The 20,851-nt window shown below is 45.8% G+C and overlaps 1 protein-coding gene across 2 annotated transcripts in view; it reads right to left on the bottom strand.

The window, feature by feature from the left end:
* The window catches only part of LOC137095008 (apolipoprotein Eb-like), a 56,075-nt gene that overhangs the window by 9,979 nt on the left and 25,245 nt on the right, over window positions 1–20,851 (bottom strand). The window contains exon 1 of one of the 2 annotated variants that reach the window (XM_067461146.1): window positions 14,514–14,656. The exons of the other annotated variant lie outside the window; for it this stretch is intronic. Coding sequence (XP_067317247.1) covers window positions 14,514–14,556 — 43 coding nt within the window. The 5' untranslated portion in view covers window positions 14,557–14,656. Of the gene's footprint in view, window positions 1–14,513; window positions 14,657–20,851 lie in introns of those variants that run through there. 2 annotated transcript variants of the gene reach the window in all.

Genomic DNA, 20,851 nt, shown 5'->3' with positions numbered 1-20,851 from the left:
TAAAACAAACAACAACTATAAAACTTGCACTAGGCATGCGAAAATAATTACGAAATAATTACGAAAAAATTATGAAGTAAATTGAAAAAAAATGTTTCGAATCTAATTTACTCCTCACACTATTCCTACATGGCTCAATATTGGATCGTAAGCTAATTTAAATACGAATTAATAACGAATTACGAAATTAACGAACGAAACCGCCCAAGCCTATGAAATAGCATTCTGAACCTCACCAATGATAGAATTGGACCAAAATTCCCACACAGAACCCCCATGACCAACAAAAAATACTATGTTTTCTGATGGTCTCTGGTGACCCCTCTGACACCCTCTCGCGACCCCCACAGGGGTCCCGACCCCCAGGTTGAGAAACACTGCTCTAAAGACTATCACTTCAGGAAATCCCTAAGAATCTCTCTTTGAGGCACCCCGGCTTCCCATTGGGTTTAAAGTATGTTGTTTAACATCTACATGAAGCCGCTGGGAGAAATCATCCGGAGTTTCGGGGTGCGATGTCATCTGTACGCGGATGACGTCCAACTCTGTCACTCCTTCCCACCTGCTACTAAGGAGGCTGTCCAGGTCCTGAACTGGTGCTTGGCCGCTGTAACGGTCTGGATGAGGGCAAACAAATTGAAACTGAATCCAGACAAGACAGATGTCCTCCTGGTTAGTCGTAAGGTTACAGCCTGTGTTGGACGGGGTCGCACTCCCCCTGAAGACGCAGGTTCGCAGTTTGGGTGTGATCCTGGACTCATCGCTGAGCCTGGAACCTCAGGTTTCGGCAGTGACCAGGGGAGCATTTGCACAGTTAAAGCTTGTGCGCTAGCTGCGCCCGTACCTTGGGAAGTCTGACTTGGCCACGGTAGTCCACGCTCTGGTTACATCCCGTTTAGACTACTGCAACGCTCTCTATGTGGGGTTGCCTTTGAAGACGGCTCGGAAGCTCCAACTAGTCCAACGCGCGGCAGCCATGATACTAACAGGAGCGGAGCGCAGGGAGCATACAACTCCTTTGCTGCACCAGCTCCACTGGCTGCCGATTTGCTACCGGGCTCAATTCAAAGTGCTGGCGTTGGCCTTTAAAGCCCTAAACGGTTCTGGCCCAACTTATCTATCCGAACGTATCTCTGCTTATGAACCCACCAGGACTCTAAGGTCTTCTGGGGAGGCCCTGCTCTCGATCCCGCCTGCATCACAAGCATGGCTGGCGGGGACGAGGGACAGGGCCTTTTCTGTGGTGGCCCCTCGACTGTGGAACGCCCTTCCTACGGACATTAGATCAGCCCCTTCGTTAATGGTGTTTCGAAGAAAACTGAAAACCTGTCTGTTCGAACAGGCGTTCGGTTAAACAATGCAATGTACACGATGAATATAGGAAACGGAATTTATGGACGATGAATTGGATCACGATTCTAGTTACGAGACGTTAATGTGTTGTTATTGATGTGTCATTTTGTATATTATGCTGTTAAGGGTTTTTAAATTTTGTATGCTGTTGGATTGACTTTTGCTCTTGTTGTAAACCGCGTTGAGTCGCCTACAAGGCTGAGAAATTGCGGTATACAAGCAAAGTAAATAAATAAATAAAATAAAGTATACGATAAAGACAATTTGTTCAGACGCAGTGCGCGACAGAACAACCACCAACTGCAGAACATGATACATAGAATCATAGAATCCTAGAATCAAAGAGTTGGAAGAGACCTCATGGGCCATCCAGTCCAACCCCATTCTGCCAAGAAGCAGGAATATTGCATTCAAATCACCCCTGACAGATGGCCATCCAGCCTCTGCTTAAAAGCTTCCAAAGAAGGAGCCTCCACCACACTCCGAGGCAGAGAGTTCCACTGCTGAACGGCTCTCACAGTCAGGAAGTTCTTCCTCATGTTCAGATGGAATCTCCTCTCTTGTAGTTTGAAGCCATTGTTCCATTGCGTCCTAGTCTCCAAGGAAGCAGGAAACAAGCTTTTTCCCTCCTCCCTGTGGCTTCCTCTGACATATTTATACATGACACTGGACTTGAAGGGAGTAGCAGAAGTTTTATTCATTTGGCCAGGTGACTGACAGGACATGTAATTGCCAGAAAGAACTGGAATAACTCGTACAGAAAAGCACAGCTCATTCCATAACGTTTGCCAGCTTTTCAAGCCTACCAAATAAATTGGGAAATCTATTCCATGATGGGGAAGCAGCCATACCGCTTCACGCAGTGGTCAGTTTCCCTTAGGATTTCCCTTTTAGGATCAGTCTTCTTTCGGAGGGGGGAACAACGGACTTTCCATCCACTCTCTGATTGCTGGGTCGTACTTCTTGTACTCCTTCAGGAATGGGATCCAGTAGGGCTTCAAGTGCTTGTTGAGGGTCTCCAACCCCAGCCGGATCTGCATGGCTCCTCCGTCTAATGAGGTTTGGAGGCTTTCCATCATATTTTGCAGCTTCTCGATCAGTGTGCTTTCCAGGGTCTCTATTGCGTGATCCACAGATTCCTCGTACGGCTCGTACATTTTGATCACTATGGGCCCGACGTTTTGCTCCAGCCACTCCATGCACCAAACCGCCTTGGAGGCCACTGGGTCGACGTACACTGCAAGAGCATCCATGATGCCTTCGCTTTCCCTATAATGACGTCTCTTCCACGCATCAAAATCCATAGACATCTTCTCCTTGAAGCCTTTGGAGAGGTTGGACACGATCTCCTTCAACTCCCTCATCTCCGGAGGAAGCACTCTCTCTTGCTCCTGGAGCTTTTCAGAGATTTGGTTCCGCTGTTCTCTGCAAAGAAGCAAAACCAGAGACATCTAGGACCAAACTGGAAATTTATTTCTTTACTTAGAATCATAGAATCATAGAATCAAAGAGTTGGAAGAGACCTCCTGGGCCATCCAGTCCACCCCCATTCTGCCAAGAAGCAGGAATGTTGCCTTCAAATCACCCCTGACAGATGGCCATCCAGCCTCTGCTTAAAAGCTTCCAAAGAAGGAGCCTCCACCACACTCCGGGGCAGAGAGTTCCACTGCTGAACGGCTCTCACAGTCAGGAAGTTCTTCCTAATGTTCAGGTGGAATCTCCTCTCTTGTAGTTTGAAGCCATTGTTCCGCGTCCTAGTCTCCAAGGAAGCAGAAAGGAAGCTTGCTCCCTCCTCCTCCCTGTGGCTTCCTCTCACATATTTATACATGGCTATCATATCTCCTCTCAGCCTTCTCTTCTTCAGGCTAAACATGCCCAGTTCCCTAAGCCGCTCCTCATAGGGCTTGTTCTCCAGACCTTTTATCATTTGAGTCGCCCTCCTCTGGACACATTCCAGCTTAGAGTCAATATCTCTCTTGAATTGTGGTGCCCAGAATTGGACACAATATTCCAGGTGTGGTCTAACCAAAGCAGAATAGAGCGGTAGCATTACTTCCTTAGATCTAGACACTATGCTCCTATTGATGCAGGCCAAAATCCCATTGGCTTTTTTTGCCGCCACATCACATTGTTGGCTCATGTTTAACTTGTTGTCCACGAGGACTCCAAGATCTTTTCCCCACGTACTGCTCTCGAGCCAGGCATTGTCCCCCATTCTGTATCTTTGCATTTCATTTTTTCTGCCAAAGTGGAGTATCTTGCATTTGTCACTGTTGAACTTCATTTTCAACAATATACAGGGTTAGTCAAATGCATAGGCCAATAAGCCATTCAATTGAATGGCTTATTGGCCTATGCATTTTGACTAACCCTGTACTTACCGTATATTCCGGAGTATAAGACGACCCCCACATTTTCCAGTTAAAATATAGAGTTATACTCACCATACAAGACTACCCCTCTTATTTATTTATTTATTTGGTTTACTTTTACCCCGCCCTTCTCACCCCGAAGGGGACTCAGGGCGGCTTACACATCCAAGGCACAATTTGACGCCCGTAACATACATCAACAATAAAACAATAGAGCAGAATAACACAAATTAGCAAGCAACAACAATACATTGCATCTAGCCCGTTAAAAGCAATAAAACCAATAAAGTTTCGTACAAACCGATACAAACCACTTCTTCCTTATTGCCGGTCAATGTTCGCTATCTCATGGTTCAGAGTTTCCTTTCACATTTATCAGTCCACATATATCAGTCCTGCCGGTCCTATTTGCCTGGTTGTCCTACCTAGTTTGCAGATTGCCCGAAGGCCTGGTCCCACAACCACGTCTTTACCTTCCTCCTAAAGGACAGGAGTGATGTCAATGCCCTGATATCCATTGGGAGTGAGTTCCACAGGTGGGGGGCCACCACTGAGAAGGCCCTGCTCCTCGTCCCCACCAGCCTCGCTTGAGAAAGTGGTGGAGTTGAGAGCAGGGCCCCCTCTTCCATAGCCGGCTCTTAGGCTTAGAAATTGAGATGAGCACCAACCCCCAAAGTTGGATACGACTGGACTTAATGTCAGGGGAAAACCTTTACCTTACTTAGAGTGAGCCCAGGGCCAGGTCCAACGTCCTTTCCCCAACAGCAACAAGAATAATAGGACCCTAGAGTTGGACGGGACTCCGATGGCCAGTCTAACCCTAATTCTGCCAGGCAGAAACACACATCGGGATGATAGGTGGCCATCCTCCTTTGCTTAATCACAACCCTAATAACAACCACAGGAATATTGTGTCCAATTCTGGGCTCCACAATTGAAGAGAGATGTTGACAAGCTGGAATGTGTCCAGAGCAGGTCGACTAACACGATCAAGGGTCTGGAGAACAAGCCCTATGAGGAGCGGCTTAAGGAACTGGGCATGTTTAGCCTGAAGAAGAGAAGGCCGAGAGGAGACATGATGAGGGCCATGTATAAATATGTGAGAGGAAGCCACAGGGAGGAGGGAGCAGATCAGGAGTCTGGAGAACAAGCCCTATGAGGAGCGGCTTAAGGAGCTGGGCATGTTTAGCCTGAAGAAGAGAAGGCTGAGAGGAGACATGATAGTCGTGTATAAATATGTGAGAGGAAGCCACAGGGAGGAGGGAACAGATCAGGGGTCTGGAGAACAAGCCCTATGAGGAGCGGCTTAAGGAGCTGGGCATGTTTAGCCTGAAGAAGAGAAGGCTGAGAGGAGACATGATAGTCGTGTATAAATATGTGAGAGGAAGCCACAGGGAGGAGGGAGCAGATCAGGGGTCTGGAGAACAAGCCCTATGAGGAGCGGCTTAAGGAGCTGGGCATGTTTAGCCTGAAGAAGAGAAGGCTGAGAGGAGACATGATAGTCGTGTATAAATATGTGAGAGGAAGCCACAGGGAGGCAGGAGCAGATCAGGGGTCTGGAGAACAAGCCCTATGAGGAGCGGCTTAAGGAGCTGGGCATGTTTAGCCTGAAGAAGAGAAGGCTGAGAGGAGACATGATAGTCGTGTATAAATATGTGAGAGGAAGCCACAGGGAGGAGGGAGCAGATCAGGGGTCTGGAGAACAAGCCCTATGAGGAGCGGCTTAAGGAGCTGGGCATGTTTAGCCTGAAGAAGAGAAGGCTGAGAGGAGACATGATAGTCGTGTATAAATATGTGAGAGGAAGCCACAGGGAGGAGGGAGCAGATCAGGGGTCTGGAGAACAAGCCCTATGAGGAGCGGCTTAAGGAGCTGGGCATGTTTAGCCTGAAGAAGAGAAGGCTGAGAGGAGACATGATAGTCGTGTATAAATATGTGAGAGGAAGCCACAGGGAGGAGGGAGCAGATCAGGGGTCTGGAGAACAAGCCCTATGAGGAGTGGCTTAAGGAGCTGGGCATGTTTAGCCTGAAGAAGAGAAGGCTGAGAGGAGACATGATAGTCATGTATAAATATGTGAGAGGAAGCCACAGGGGGGAGGAGGGAGCAAGCTTGTTCTCTGCTTCCCTGGAGACTAGGACGCAATGGAACAATGGCTTCAAAGTACAAGAAAGGGGAGGCAGTGTTAGAAGAGGACCCCGCCCCTCGCGGCCCTGCCCCACGCTCTGGTGATGGCTCCCTCGGCAGTTGCTCTGGCGGAGCTAGCAGTAGAGCAGTAGCGGCGGGGACAGCACAGGACACAAACACCCCCAGCCGGCCTGGTAACGCGGCAGGAGTTGAAGCCGGAGCGGGGGGGGGGGTGGTACCGGGAGGGGCGGGGTCGGAGCAGACAGAGGCGATCTCTCCTGCCCCCGCCCCTCTGGCTTTGGCTCCTGCAGCAGCTGTTCTGGGATTCAGGGCGGAGGCGGAGCCAACTCAATGCCGGCGACGGTGAAGACAGCCCAGTAGGCTACCGCACTGCCGGTTTGGCAGCGAAGCCTGCCGCTCCTCCTCCTCACCCCCTCCCTCCCTCCCTCCGTCCTCCTCTTCCTCAGACTCCACCACGCAGGGATGCCAAGGGCGAGGGGGAAATGATCCGATGAACTTTGTACCGGGGTACAAGACAACTCCCCACTTTTGAGATGATTTTCCTGGCTTAGAAAGTAGTCTTGTACCCCGGAATATACGGTACTTGCTAGCTGTACCCGGCCACGTGTTGCTGTGGCCCTCAGAAAACAGAGGATTTGCAGACATGAAACAATCTGGGCTAGGGAAGTCCTCCCACCAAAGGTTTCCTGCTGGCTAGTAGAAACCAGGCTGTTAAGATGCAAGGAGGTATGGAAAATAAAGTAATGAGAAGCAGCCACTGAATCTGCAAGCCTTTTCGGTTATATTCATGCTGGCCAAAACACTCCAAAAAGGCTCCTTTTTTTGGAGGCTTTTAACAGAGGCTGGATGGCCATCTGTCAGGGGTGCTTTGAATGTTATTTCCTGCTTCTTCACAGAATGGGGTTGGCCTGGATGGCCCACCAGGTCTCTCCCAACTTGAGGACTCTCTGATTCTATATTCTTCTCTTCCCTTCACCAGTTTCCTTCCTTCCGCCGCTCCCTCTTTCCTTCCTTTTCTTTCCTTCTCTCTTTCCTCTCTATCTCTTTCCCTCCTTCCCCCCTTTTCTTTTCCGTCTCTTTCTCTCCTTTCTTCCTTCTCTACCTTTTCCCTTCCTTCATTTGCTCTTTCCCTCTTTCCTTCCTTCCTTCCTTCTTTCTTTCTTTCTTTCTTTCTTTCTTTCTTTCTTTCTTTCTATCTTTCTTTCTTTCATTATTCCTTCCCTTCCTCTTCCCATCCTTTCCTCTCCCATCCCTGCCTCCTTTCCTTTCCATCCTCTTTCCTTCCTTCTACCTTTCCTTCCATTCATAATCTTCCCTTCTCTTCACCAATCCTTTTCTTCCTTTCCCTTTCTTTCCCCTCCTTCCTCCGGGGTGTGTGTGTGTGTGAGAAAAAGGGCATGTGGAGCCCAAGTGGGAGAGTTGCTGGCCTTCCTATGGTTCACATTCTCCCTTCACCCAACCGGGAAGAGGGTGTGTGTGCAGCCATTCCTGCAGCCAGGCTTGCCCTGCAATCCTCTGGTTTTGGGGGAAGAGTTGCCTGGTAGCCACGTGGGCCTCATGGAGCCACTGCGGTGGCTCCAGCTGCTGCCAGGGCTTGCCTCGCCAAGCCCCCACCCCTCCATTGGGCCAGGCCTTCTCCTTCTTTCCCTCTTTCCTTTCCTCAATCCCTCCCCAAAAGAACTCTGCCTTCCTGCATGCAAAGGGACTCCATGGCAAAGCTTCTCTTCCCTCACAATGGTTAACACTTGATTGCTTGCTGTCTGGAGTTCTCCTGTTTCTGAGTTGTGTTCTTTATTTGCTGTCTTGATTTTGGTGTTTTGGTGCAAGGCCACATCTACATCGTAAAAGTAATGCAGTTTGGCCCTCGTTTGAAGTGCCAGGGCCCAATGTGAAGGATTCCTGGAAGTTGCAGTTTGGCCAGGCACCCACCTTCTTGGGCAGCGAAGGCAAAAGACCCTGTGAAACTAAAATGTCTGTAGCACCGAGACACAGAATTATTTATTTACTTTATTTCTATACCGCTTTTCTCAGCCCTCAGGCAACTCAAAGCGGTGAACAACATCAATACAAAACATCACGAGACAAGTATAGGGCAATTATAAACAATTGTAACATAAATCATTAAACATCCGTATAACAATCTGTGACGATGTGTAAATTTTATTCCTTTGGTTATGTGTAATTTAAACAGTAGTTTAGGGGATGGTAAGTATGGAGGATTATGTTTTGTTGGAGATGGTGGCTTGGCGTTAGCTGAGTTGCCATAGCAACAGGGGCGGAGCCAACTGCCTCTTCAGGAGGCAGCTGTTTTAGAAAGTCAGTCAGTACGCTGGTGAGCTACTGAGAGGACTGAGTCTCTGGGTGGAGATTCAGGGAATGTGTCTGTAGCCGGTGTGCTATAGGAAAGACTGAATCTCAGGGGGGGGGGGGGGATTCAGGGAATCAACTGGTGACCAAAGTAGTTGCAGAGAAGGACCCAGTAGTGAGAGAGCTACAGGGGGTTGTTGATTCTAAATTAAGAATCAAGGTTTGGCTGGGTTTAAGCCTGCTGTGCCTGCTGTGAAACGTTTTGAAGTCTGTGCCTGAGATTACTCATGAAACCTTACTAATTAGGGCTGGTCAATTCGTTTCGTTAATTCGTATTTCGTTAAAAAATTCGTTATTTTTTGAATTACGAAACGATTACAAAACTTTTTTTTAAACCTGGAAGTGTTTTTAAATATCGAAACGGCAGGCACCAAAAAATTTTGTATTTCCGTCCATTTCGGAAATACGTAAGATGGCCGCCTGGCTTGCTGGGAGCTCTCCTCTCTCGGCGCCGGCTGAGCAAGCGAGAGGGCGAGCGAGAGGGCGAGGGCGAGCGGCGAGCGAGAGGGCGAGTGAGAGGGCGAGCGAGAGGGCGAGCGAGAGGGCGAGGGTGAGCAGCGAGCGAAAGGGCGAGCGAGAGGGCGAGCGGCGAGCGAGAGGGCGAGTGAGAGGGCGAGCGGCGAGCGAGAGGGCGAGGGTGAGCGGCGAGCGAGAAGGCGAGTGAGAGGGCGAGCGGCGAGCGAGAGGGCGAGGGTGAGCGGCGAGCGAGAGGGCGAGCGAGAGGGCGAGGGTGAGCGGCGAGCGAGAGGGCGAGCGAGAGGGCGAGGGCGAGCGGCGAGCGAGAGGGCAAGTGAGAGGGCGAGCGGCGAGCGAGAGGGCGAGGGTGAGCGGCGAGCGAGAGGGCGAGTGAGAGGGCGAGCGGCGAGCGAGAGGGCGAGGGTGAGCGGCGAGCGAGAGGGCGAGCGAGAGGGCGAGCGGCGAGCGAGAGGGCCCGCCAGAGTGAGTGCCTGCCTTCCCTCAATAATAATTTCTCCTCCCTATTCTACTAAATTAATAATTAAATTTAAAAAATATTTTAAAAATATTGAAAAAAAAAGGGCGCCATCTTTACAAAATGTTTTGTAAATATTTACGAAATTTCGTAAATACCGAACTTTTTTTTTTTGGAAAATTTTGTAATTATTTTAAATATCGAAACAAAAAAACACCCCAATTACAAATCGATTTTAGAAACAAATTTTTGCGTTGTTACCCAGGCCTATTAAACATGTTATACTCCTGTTAAAATAAACTTGTTACTGTTTTCCTCAAGCCTTGCCTGATACAGTTTCTCCTAAGTTGAACAGCCTGCATAAGTAAAGTCAAGCCAGGAAAGTAAACACTACGCTATCAAGTGAATAAAGCCTTCTGTAATTAACAGTCCCTTTATAAAATAGCTCCTAGGCTGATATTGATCGTTGCCCGGCTTCCCTCACAGATTAGGTGGCAGTGGGTGTTTTACCACTCACTCGCACCTTCACATTTGGTGGCATTCGGTGGCATTAAAACGGTCTTCTTTACAATTGGTGTTAGCAGTTTAACCCACTTCTTCACACAATCATTAGCGCCTCAACAGTAAAATCAGAATCCAGTCTCAAGAAGTTCAAGTTGTGACGCCACATCAGAGGGGTCTGCGGACTTGTCATACCTGATAGGCTCAGATTCGAGGATTTTTGCAACAATGCTTGTCATGCTAAAAACGCCAATTATCCCAATTGTGGATACTTTATCGACCAACTTTCTTAACTTGGGCTCTGAAGAGGGGGCTTCTCTGGTGGTCACGACTCGGCCTCCTGCAAGACAAAACCAGAGTCAAACATATCGGCTTTTTCGTGGCTTTCTTTGAGGTTGAATTTAGACCAGAGTTTCTCAACCTGGGGGTCGGGACCCCTGGGGGGTCGCGAGGAAGGTTTCAGAGGGGTCACCAAAGACCATCAGTAAACACATATTTCTGATGGTGTTAGGAACCCTTTTGGCAGAGAAGGTTGAAGATCTCTCCACCTGTCCTTCTCTTCCTTTTTAGTGTTGGTGAACTACAACTCCCAGAATTCAAAAACAGTACCCCCCAACCCCACCAGTGTTAAATGTTGGCCATGTAGATAGTGTGCCAACTTTGTTGCAGATCCACTGTGGGCTGGGTTCAGATTGCGGGTTGATTGTAGGTGAACTATAAATCCCAGCAACTACAGCTCCCAAATGTCAAGGTCTTTTTTCCACCAGTGTTCACATTTGGTCCAGGTCCATCCACAGTGCTTTCTGGATGTAGTTGAACTACAACTCCAAAATTCAAGGTCAATGCCCACCAAATGCTTCCAGTATTTTCTGTTGGACACGGGAGTTCTAGGTGCCAAGTTTGGTTCAATTCCATCATTGGTGTAATTCATAATGCTCTTTGATTATAGGTGAACTATAAATCCCAGAAACTACAGCTCCCAAATGTCAAGGTCTTTTTTCCACCAGTGTTCACATTTGGTCCAGGTCTATCCACAGTGCTTTCTGGGTGTAGTTGAACTGCAACTCCAAAATTCAAGGTCAATGCCCACCAAACCCTTCCAGTATTTTCTGTTGGACACGGGAGTTCTAGGTGCCAAGTTTGGTTCAATTCCATCATTGGTGTAATTCATAATGCTCTTTGATTATAGGTGAACTATAAATCCCAGCAACTACAACTCCCAAATGTCAAGGTCTATTTCCCCCCAAACTTGACCAGTGTTCACATCTCGGCATATTGAGTATTTGTGCCAAGTTTGGTCCAGAGCCATCATTTTTTGAGTCCACAGTGCTCTCTGAATGGAGGTGAACTACAACTCCAAAATTCAAGGTCAATGCCCACCAAACCCTTCCAGTATTTTCTGTTGCTCATGAGAGTTTTGTGTGCCGGGTTTGGTTCAATTCCATTATTGGTGGAGTTCAGAATGCTCTTTGATTGCAGGTGAACTATAAATCCCAGCAACTACAACTCCCAAATGTCAAGGTCTATTTCCCCCCCAAACGTGAGCAGTGTTCACATCTCGGCATATTGAATATTCATGCCAAGTTTGGTCCAGATCCATCATTTTTTGAGTCCACAATGCTCTCTGAATGGAGGCGAACTACAACTCCAAAATTCAAGGTCAATGCCCACCAAACCCAGTATTTTCTGTTGCTCATGAGAGTTCTGTGTGCCAAGTTTGGTTCAATTCCATTATTGGTGGAGTTCAGAATGATCTTTGATTGTAGGTGAACTATAAATCCCAGTAACTACAACTCCCAAATGACAAAATCATCAGGGATTTCTGCCACATTTGGTCCAGTGAATGAAAATAAATCCTGCATAACAGGAGCAAAATGACAGTTATGAAGGCATTGATATGGCATTATTTGAGGGCGAGAGAGTGTGACTTGCTCAAAGTGTCGCCCAGAAGGATGTAAATTAAACAAAACGAATCCTTTCCAATATTTTTTTTGTTGTGTCAGAAGTTACTTGAGAAACTGCAAGTCGCTTCTGGTGTGAGAGAATTGGCCGTCTGCAAGGACGTTGTCCAGGGGATGCCTGGATGTTTTTGGTGTTTTACCGTCCTTGTGGGGAGCTGGAGCTAACAGAGGGAGCTCATCCGCGCTCTCCCCAGATTCGAAACTCTGACCTGTTGGTCTTTAGTCCTGGGGGCTATTGGCCGTCTGCAAGGACGTTGTCCAGGGGATGCCTGGATGTTTTTGGTGTTTTACCATCCTTGTGGGGAGCTGGAGCTAACAGAGGGAGCTCATCCGCGCTCTCCCCAGATTTGAAACTCTGACCTGTTGGTCTTTAGTCCTGGGGGCTATTGGCCGTCTGCAAGGACGTTGTCCAGGGGATGCCTGGATGTTTTTGGTGTTTTACCGTCCTTGTGGGGAGCTGGAGCTAACAGAGGGAGCTCATCCGCGCTCTCCCCAGATTTGAAACTCTGACCTGTTGGTCTTTAGTCCTGGGGGCTATTGGCCGTCTGCAAGGACGTTGTCCAGGGGATGCTTTTGGTGTTTTACCGTCCTTGTGGGGAGCTGGAGCTAACAGAGGGAGCTCATCCGCACTCTCCCCAGATTTGAAACTCTGACCTGTTGGTCTTTAGTCCTGGGGGCTATTGGCCGTCTGCAAGGACGTTGTCCAGGGGATGCCTGGATGTTTTTGGTGTTTTACCATCCTTGTGGGGAGCTGGAGCTAACAGAGGGAGCTCATCCGCGCTCTCCCCAGATTCGAAACTCTGACCTGTTGGTCTTTAGTCCTGGGGGCTTCCAATAAATAAAAATAGTGAATCATGCCTTTAGCTGCAAAAACGTTTTGTATAGACAGGATGCATCTACGCTGCAGAGTTGATGTGGTTTAATACCACTTTGGATGACACGGCTCAAGACTAGGGAAATTCTGGGAGTTGTAGTTTTACTACACTGAAGAATTATGACAGTTTGAAACTGCCATGGCTCAAATGGTTTGGAATTTTGGGCATTACAGTTCTGCAAAACTTTTACCCCTCACTGCCAAAGACTGCCTGGGCTGTTTGGCGGGGAAGACCAACAATCTTGCAAAACTACAATTCCCAAGATTCCAGAGCATTGAGCCACTGCAGTCTGAAGTGGTGCCAAACTACCTTCGTTCGACAGTAGGTGCATCAATGGTAAATGTTATTTATTTATTTACTATATTTGTATACCGCTCTTCTCGGCCCTCAGGGCGACTCAGAGCGGTTAACTCGTTAACAACGTTAACTCGTTGCTTCTCTTAAATACAAATTAGTGAATTATGGCTTTATCTACAAAACCTTTTTGAGAGACAAGGTGCATCTACACTGCGGAGTTAACGCAGTTTAACACCACTCAAGGCTAGGGAATCCTGGGAGTGGTAGTTTTACTAATCCCGGGAGTTGTAGTTTTACTCACCTAACCTGTAGAGTCAAGGCAGTTTGAAGCTGCCATGGCCCAAATGGTATGGAAACCTGGGAGTTATAGTTTTGCAAGGCCTTTTAGTTCTTGTTGCTAAAGAATGCTAGTACTCTTCAGCAGGGAAGACCAATGACCTTGCAAAACTACAATTCCCAGTATTCAAGAGCATTAAACCATGCTCATTTCCAGCTGTAGAGTCAAGGCATTTTGAAGCTGCCATGGCCCAAATGGTATAGAAACCTGGGAGTTATAGTTTTGCAAGGGCTTTTAGTTCTTGTTGCTAAAGAGTGCTCTTCGACAGAGAAGACCAACGACCTTGCAAAACTACAATTCCCAGTATTCAAGAGCATTAAGCCAAGCCCAATTCCGACTGTGCCAAACTGCATTATTTCGACAGAAGGTGCATCAGTGGTAAATGTTAATGCGTTGCTTCTCTTACATCAGAACCAAGCTTGCATCCACACTGTAGAGATAATGCAGTTTAGCACCAGGTGATAGAATCCTGAGTGTTGTGGATTTGCAGTGCTTTTTAGCCAAAGAGTTTTACTAATCCCGGGAGTTGTAGTTTTACTCGCCTAACCTGTAGAGTCAAGGCAGTTTGAAGCCGCCATGGCCCAAATGGTATGGAAACCTGGGAGTTATAGTTTTGCAAGGGCTTTTAGTTCTTGTTGCTAAAGAGTGCTAGTGCTCTTCGACAGGGAAGACCAACGACCTTGCAAAACTACAATTCCCAGTATTCAAGAGCATTAACTGCGCCACCGGGGAGTCCCCGGTGGTGCAGTGGGTTAAAGCACTGAGCTGCTGAGCTTGTTGATCGAAAGGTCGCAGGTTCGATTCCGGGGAGCGGCGTGAGCTTCCGCTGTCAGCCCTAGCTTCTGCCAACCTAGCAGTTCGAAAACATGCAAATGTGAGTAGATCAATAGATACCGCTCTGGCGGGAAGGTAAGGGCGCTCCATGCAGTCATGCCGGCCACATGACCTTGGAGGTGTCTACGGACAACGCTGGCTCTTCGGCTTAGAAATGGATTTGAGCACCACACCCCAGAGTCAGACATGACTGGACTTAATGTCAGGGGACTAGCTTTACCTTTTTACTAAGAGCATTAAGCCAAGCCCAATTCCGACTGTGCCAAACTGCATTCGTTCAACAGTAGGTGCATCAGTGGTAAATACTAACTCGTTGCTTCTCTTACATCAGAACCAAGCTTGCATCTACATTGTAGAGACAATGCAGTTTGGCACCAGGTGATAGAATCCTAGGTGTTGTGGATTTGCAGTGCTTTTTAGCCAAAGAGTGCAAACTGCTACTCATGGTATTCCATAGAACCAAGCCACGAGAATTAAAGTGGTCTCAAACTGGGTTAACTCTACGGTGTAGATGTACCCCAAGAACAGAAGTGGGACTCACCTGTGACCGCAATCAAGGTGAAGAGCACAACCAAGAGCTTCATGGCTGCAAGAAAGGAGCCTCCGCACAGAGCCAGACTCAGTATTCTCTCTCTCCGGAAGGAAGGCTAGGAAGGGCATCAAGCAGCCCAGTCCCTCCCTGCCTCTGGTCACTCATTAACACTGACCACTGCCCTGGTTGCCTTCCCTTTGCTTCTCCCTTTAGGACAATCGGGCACTGACCTCTTCGGAAGAGATGGGGGGGACAGTCACCTGTCTCTTTCACCCACTTCCACGTCCTTCAGAAAAAGAGGGAGATTGTTTTCAACTCTTTCCAAAATGACCTGGAGTTAGCATTGAAACGCACATTGCGCATGTTCACATGAGACGACCATAGAATCATAGAATCCTAGAATCCAAGAGTTGGAAGAGACCTCATAGGCCATCCAGTCCAACCCCATTCTGCCAAGAAGCAGGAATGTTGCATTCAAATCACCCCTGACAGATGGCCATCCAGCCTCTGTTTAAAAGCTTCCAAAGAAGGAGCCTCCACCACACTCTGGGGCAGAGAGTTCCACTGCTGAACGGCTCTCACAGTCAGGAAGTTCTTCCTTGTGTTCAGGTGGAATCTCCTCTCTTGTAGTTTGAAGCCATTGTTGCCTTGCGTCCTAGTCTCCAGGGAAGCAGAAAGGAAGCTTGCTCCCTCCTCCTCCCTGTGGCTTCCTCTCACGCATTTATACATGGCTATCATATCCCCTCTCAGCCTTCTCTTCTTCAGGCTAAACATGCCCAGCTCCTTAAGCCGCTCCTCATAGGGCTTGTTCTCCAGATCCTTGATCATTTTAGTCGCTCTCCTCTGGACACATTCCAGCTTGTCAATATCTCTCTTGAATTGTGGTGCCCAGAATTGGACACAATATTCCAGGTGTGGTCTAACCAAGGTGAAATAGAGCATGGGGAGCAGGACTTCCCTAGATCTAGACACTTGGCTCCTCTTGATGCAGGACCAAATCCCGTTGGCTTTTTTTGCTGCCGCATCACATTGTTGGCTCATGTTTACCTTCCTGTCCACGAGGACTCCAAGATCTTTTTCACACGTACTGCTCTCAAGCCAGGCACCCCCCATTCTCTATCTTTGCATTTGTTTTTCCTGCCAAAGTGGAGTATCTTGCATTTGTCACTGTTGAACTTCATTGTGTTAGTTTTGGCCCATCATCTCTCTAATCTGTCAAGATCGTTTTGAATCCTGCTCCTGTCCTCTGGAGTATTGGCTATCCCTCCCAATTTGGTGTCGTCTGCAAATGAGGGTCTAGGTTTCGGAAACGGTGCAGTTTTGCAGCGGAGATCGGTGTTCAATTTGAGCAATGTGGAGCAGACGTGGTTATAAGGGAAATACAACCCAAAATAGGTCAAGAAGTAGTCCAGGAATGCAAGTTCTGTTGTCAGCCCAATACTGCTCAACCTCCTTATTATTGACTTAGATCAGTGATGGGCAACCTTTGGAGCTTGGTGTGTCAAAGATTTGCCAAAACACCAAGCCTAACTTGGGTGGTTTGCCACTTAGAGAAAACCCCCCACAATTTCACGATATTTATAGTTTAAATAGCAAAAATGTATAAATGTAATATATCACTGTATTTAGTAAACCAAAAACAAATTATTTCACTTACTGTTGTTGGTCTTGATATTTTTTTATGCTTCTGCGTATGCTCCCTTTGTTTTGGAAATTGTGGGTTTGGTAAAATGTTGTTTGCTATTTTGATGATTTGTGCATACCTTGTGGGTTGAGGTATGTGCACGGGAATTTTGGTAAATTTTCGTCAGGGGGTTTTGAGTTGTGCTGTCCCGTTGGACGCCCCTTACAGATTTATATATATAGATTATCTTGGACTATTTAGCCGGCATGTTACCGAAAACAGTAGGCCTGGGTAACAACGGAAAAATTTGTTTCTAAAATCGATTTGTATTTGGGGGGTTTTTTTGTTTTGATATTTAAAATAATTACAACATTTTCCTTTTAAAAAGTTCGATATTTACGAAATTTCGTAAATGGTAAAAAATTAACGAATCGATTTCCGAAACAATAACGAATCGATTTGTTAATGGCGGACGCGACTGCGAAATACGCTAAAAAACCTCCAAAACCTTCTGAAGCTTCCCTCTCCCTCTGTTGTTGAGTGTTGGTGTGATATTATAATTTTTTTTCACTAATTAAACCATAAAACTGGCCCAGACATGCGGAAATAATAATGAAACAACCTCAAAACAATAACGAAACGAATACAATATCGAAATATGAAGCATTTACAAAACGTTTTTGAAAATTCGTTTTTTTAAATAATTGCTCCAGAATGGTTCGTTATCGTTTTGTAATTGAAAAAATTAACGAATTATTAACGAATTACGAATTAACGAAACGAAACTGCCCAGCCCTAGAAAACAGCTATCTTTCAGCCAGTGTACAAACATGGAGAAACATGACTTGAAGGCAGTAACAGAATTTTTATTCACCTGGCCAGGTGGATGACAGAACATGTAATTGCCAGAAAGAACTGACATAATTCGTACAGAAAAGCGCAGCTCATTCCATAAAGTTTGCCAGCTATTCATGCCTCCCAAATAAATGGGGAGATATATTCCATGATGGGGAGGCAGCCATACCTCTTGACCTAGTGGTCACTTCCCTAGGATTTCCCTTTTAGGGTCAGTCTTCTTTCGGAGGGGGGAACAACGGACTTTCCATCCACTCTCTGATTGCTGGGTCGTACTTCTTGTACTCCTTCAGCAATGGGATCCAGAAGGGCTTCAAGTGCTTGTGGAGGGTCTCCATCCCCAGCTGGAACCGCTTGGCTCCTCCTTCCAATGAGGTTTGGAGGCTTTCCATATCTTTTTGCAGGTTCTCGATGAATGTGCGTCCCAGGGACTCCATCGCTTGATCAAGGGATTTCTTGTACAGTTTGTACATTTCAATCACAATGGGCCTGACGTTTTGCTCCAGCCACTCGATGCACCAAAGCATTTTGGAGGCCACTGGGTCGACGTACAGCGCAAACGCATCCATGGAGCCTCTAATTTCCTTATAATGGCGGCTGTTCCACTGCTCAATAACCCGAAAAGTCTTGTCCATCAAGGCGTTAGGGAGATTGAACACAATCTCCTTCAGTTCCCTCATCTCCGGAGTTTTCTCTCTTGCTCTCGGAGTATTTCTAAGATTTTGTACTGATGTTCGCTGCAAAGAAGCAAAATCAGATACACCTAGCACCAAAATAGAGAAACATATATAGGAAAAGTGTTGTCGAAGGATTTCATGGCTGGAATCACTTTGTTGCTGTGAATTTTTTGGGCTATATGACCGTGTTCCAGTAGCATTTTCTCCTGACATTTTGCTTGCATAGATACCTGCCACACATGCAGGCGAAACATCAGGTGAGAATGCTACTGGAATATGGCCATACAGCCCGAAAAACTCACAGCAACCCATATATAGGAGAGGTGTTCAATGTATTGTCGAAAGTTGCAACTGCAAGGCTACTCAATGAAAATGAACACAATCACGTTACCAGAATCAAGACAGTAAATAAAGAACACCACTCAGAAACAGGGGAACTCCAGGCAGCAAGCAATCACGAGCCACTCGTTTCTTGTGGGTTTTTTCGGGCTATATGGCCATGTTCTAGAGGCATTTCTCCTGACGTTTCGCCTGCATCTATGGCAAGCATCCTCAGAGGAGACCTCACCTCTGAGGATGCTTGCCATAGATGCAGGCGAAACGTCAGGAGAGAATGCCTCTAGGACATGGCCATATAGCCCAAAAAAATCCCTACAACAACCCAGTGATTCCAGCCATGAAAGCCTTCGACAATATATTGAGATCTTGTCTGTTTATGCAAGTGTGAATGTTGCAATTGGACACCTTTATTTGCACTGAATGGCCTTGCAGCTTCAAAGCCTGGCTGGTTACATGGCCATATAGCCCGAAAAAACCCACAAGAACTGAGTGATTCCAGCCATGAAAGCCTTCAACAATACAATCAAGGGCCAGTTAACATTGCTTACTTTTTTTTAGCGGTACCTAATTTCTCTAATCACAGCTAAAGCTGTTTTTGAACTGCTTAGGTAAACAATGAGCTAGGCGGACAGTTGGCAGCTCATGCCAACCCAGGGCTTCGAACTTGCAACCTTTTGGTTGATAGATCTTATAATTGCTGATGATTTACCAGCTGTGCTAAACCTCCAGCCCATATTCCAGTAACATTCTGTCCTGGTTTTGCCTGCATGGATGCCTGCCACACATGCAGGTGAAACATCAGGTGAGAATGCTACTGGAATATGGCCATACAGCCTGAAAAACTCACAGCAATCTATGTATAGGAAAGATGCTCAATGTCTTGTCAAAGGCCTCCCCCACAAATGTACCTTTTCATTACTATCTCACCCAGAGTTGTATCATTTTATGTCGTGCATTTGCCCCACCCACTGCGTTTTATTTTCCATAATGTTATTTTGCACTGTTTATTTTACTTGATTGGTTGATTTATTTTATTGTGATGTTGTTGCGACGGCGCGTCTGGCCCCACTTCTATGTGAATGTATAGCTAAATTGTTTGGTTACCTATAGCTGTCAATCAGTGTTATTTTGCACTGGTTGGATTGCTCCCCCCTGCTTTCTTTTCATTTTTTTTTTTTTAACATTTTTTTTTATTTTTCAAAGGACTTTTTTTTCAATACATCCAATCACCCAGTGCTGACCCTTCACCCCCGACCAGCCAATTACAATATTTATTCCCAAAAATCAGTTGTTTCTATTACAGGTTTGGTCCCCTTACCTTCTATATATACATATTCTATCAATTTCCCCCAAATCTTCCCAAAATCATCTTTTTTTGATAATCCTCTTTTAACCTTAATGTTTCCTGTCAGTTTATCATTTATTGCGATGTCCCAGATCTCCCTATACCACTCTTCCAATTGACACTCCCCTCCTTCTTTCCATTTTTTAGCTATTAATAATCTTGCTGCTGTGACCAGATTGGCAATTAATTCTTTTAGTTCTTTTGGTATTTTAACATTGTCAATAAATGACAGCAGTGCTATCTCCGGTGTTCCTGTTATCTCTATTTGGGTGATTTCTCTTATTTCTTGAAATACATTTTCCCAAAATTTTTGAACATATTTGCAAGACCACCACATGTGTATATATGTGCCAGTTTCTTGACAGCCCCTCCAGCACTGCTTAGAATTTTTCTTGTCAATTTGATTTAATCTGATTGGTGTGAGGTACCACCTCCACACCACTTTATAATAGTTCTCTTTTATTCTTATTGACATATTTTTTAAAATACGCATATTCCACATTCCTTTCCAGTTTTGTGGGTCTATTACTTTATTACAGTCTAACTCCCACATTCTTTTAAGGTGGTCCTCCTCCTGGACTCCTTCCAGCAGCATTTTGTAGATATCACTTGTTATACCTTTTGTTCTTTCTTTTCCTTCCTTACTTCCCCTTTGGTTAATCATTTCTTCAAATTTGGTAAGTTCTCTCTCTCCTTTATATTTCTTTCTTATTTCCCTTAACCATCTTTCAAGTTGTAGAACTTTGTACCATCCAATGTTCCCTCCTAATAACTGGACCTTTATCTCATCTATATTTTTCATCTTTGATTCCCAATCTTTTAATTTCGTTATTCCTTTTTCCTTAAATTCACTTTCCAACTCCTTTTTGAGATTTATGGGGAAATTATTTGTAATCAACACCGGTGTTAATGGGGATATAGATGGTATTAATTTTTCTTCATATTTAGACCATATTCCCAGTATGTTTTTTAGAAAAGGGTTGTCTATTTTGTTATACCATTTCTTGTCTAGATTCCTAGTTTTCCCTATAAAGAAAATATATTCTAGTTTCATATCTATATCTTCACTCTCTTCTTCTAACCATTCTAAATCCTTTTGACCCATAATCCCTTCAACAATATACCTTAACTGGTTTGCTATATAGTATAGTTTTAAGTTTGGTATCCCCAGACCTCCCTTCTTTTGTAGTTTATACCATTTTGCTTTGTTAATTCTAACTCTTTTGTTCTCGTTGCAGAAGGTGTTTATCATATTCTGCCACTTTGTAATTTCTCCGGCTGAGATTTTAATAGGTAGCATCCTAAACAAAAAGTTTATTTTAGGTAAAATTTTCATCTTTATTAGAGCTATTCTACCAAACCATGACAATTTGAGCTTAGCAAATTTAGCCAGAGTATCCTTCACATTTTTCCTTAATTTGATTAGATTCTCCTCTTCTAATTTATCAATTTCTTTAGAAATATTAATTCCTAGATACTTTATTGAGTTCTTTATTTTTAATCTGCC

The sequence above is a fragment of the Anolis sagrei genome, chromosome X (assembly GCF_037176765.1).
Source record: "Anolis sagrei isolate rAnoSag1 chromosome X, rAnoSag1.mat, whole genome shotgun sequence".
Taxonomy (NCBI): domain Eukaryota; kingdom Metazoa; phylum Chordata; class Lepidosauria; order Squamata; family Dactyloidae; genus Anolis; species Anolis sagrei.
The sequence above is the reverse complement of the archived record's forward strand: the minus strand, read 5'-3'. Positions and strand labels throughout refer to the sequence as shown.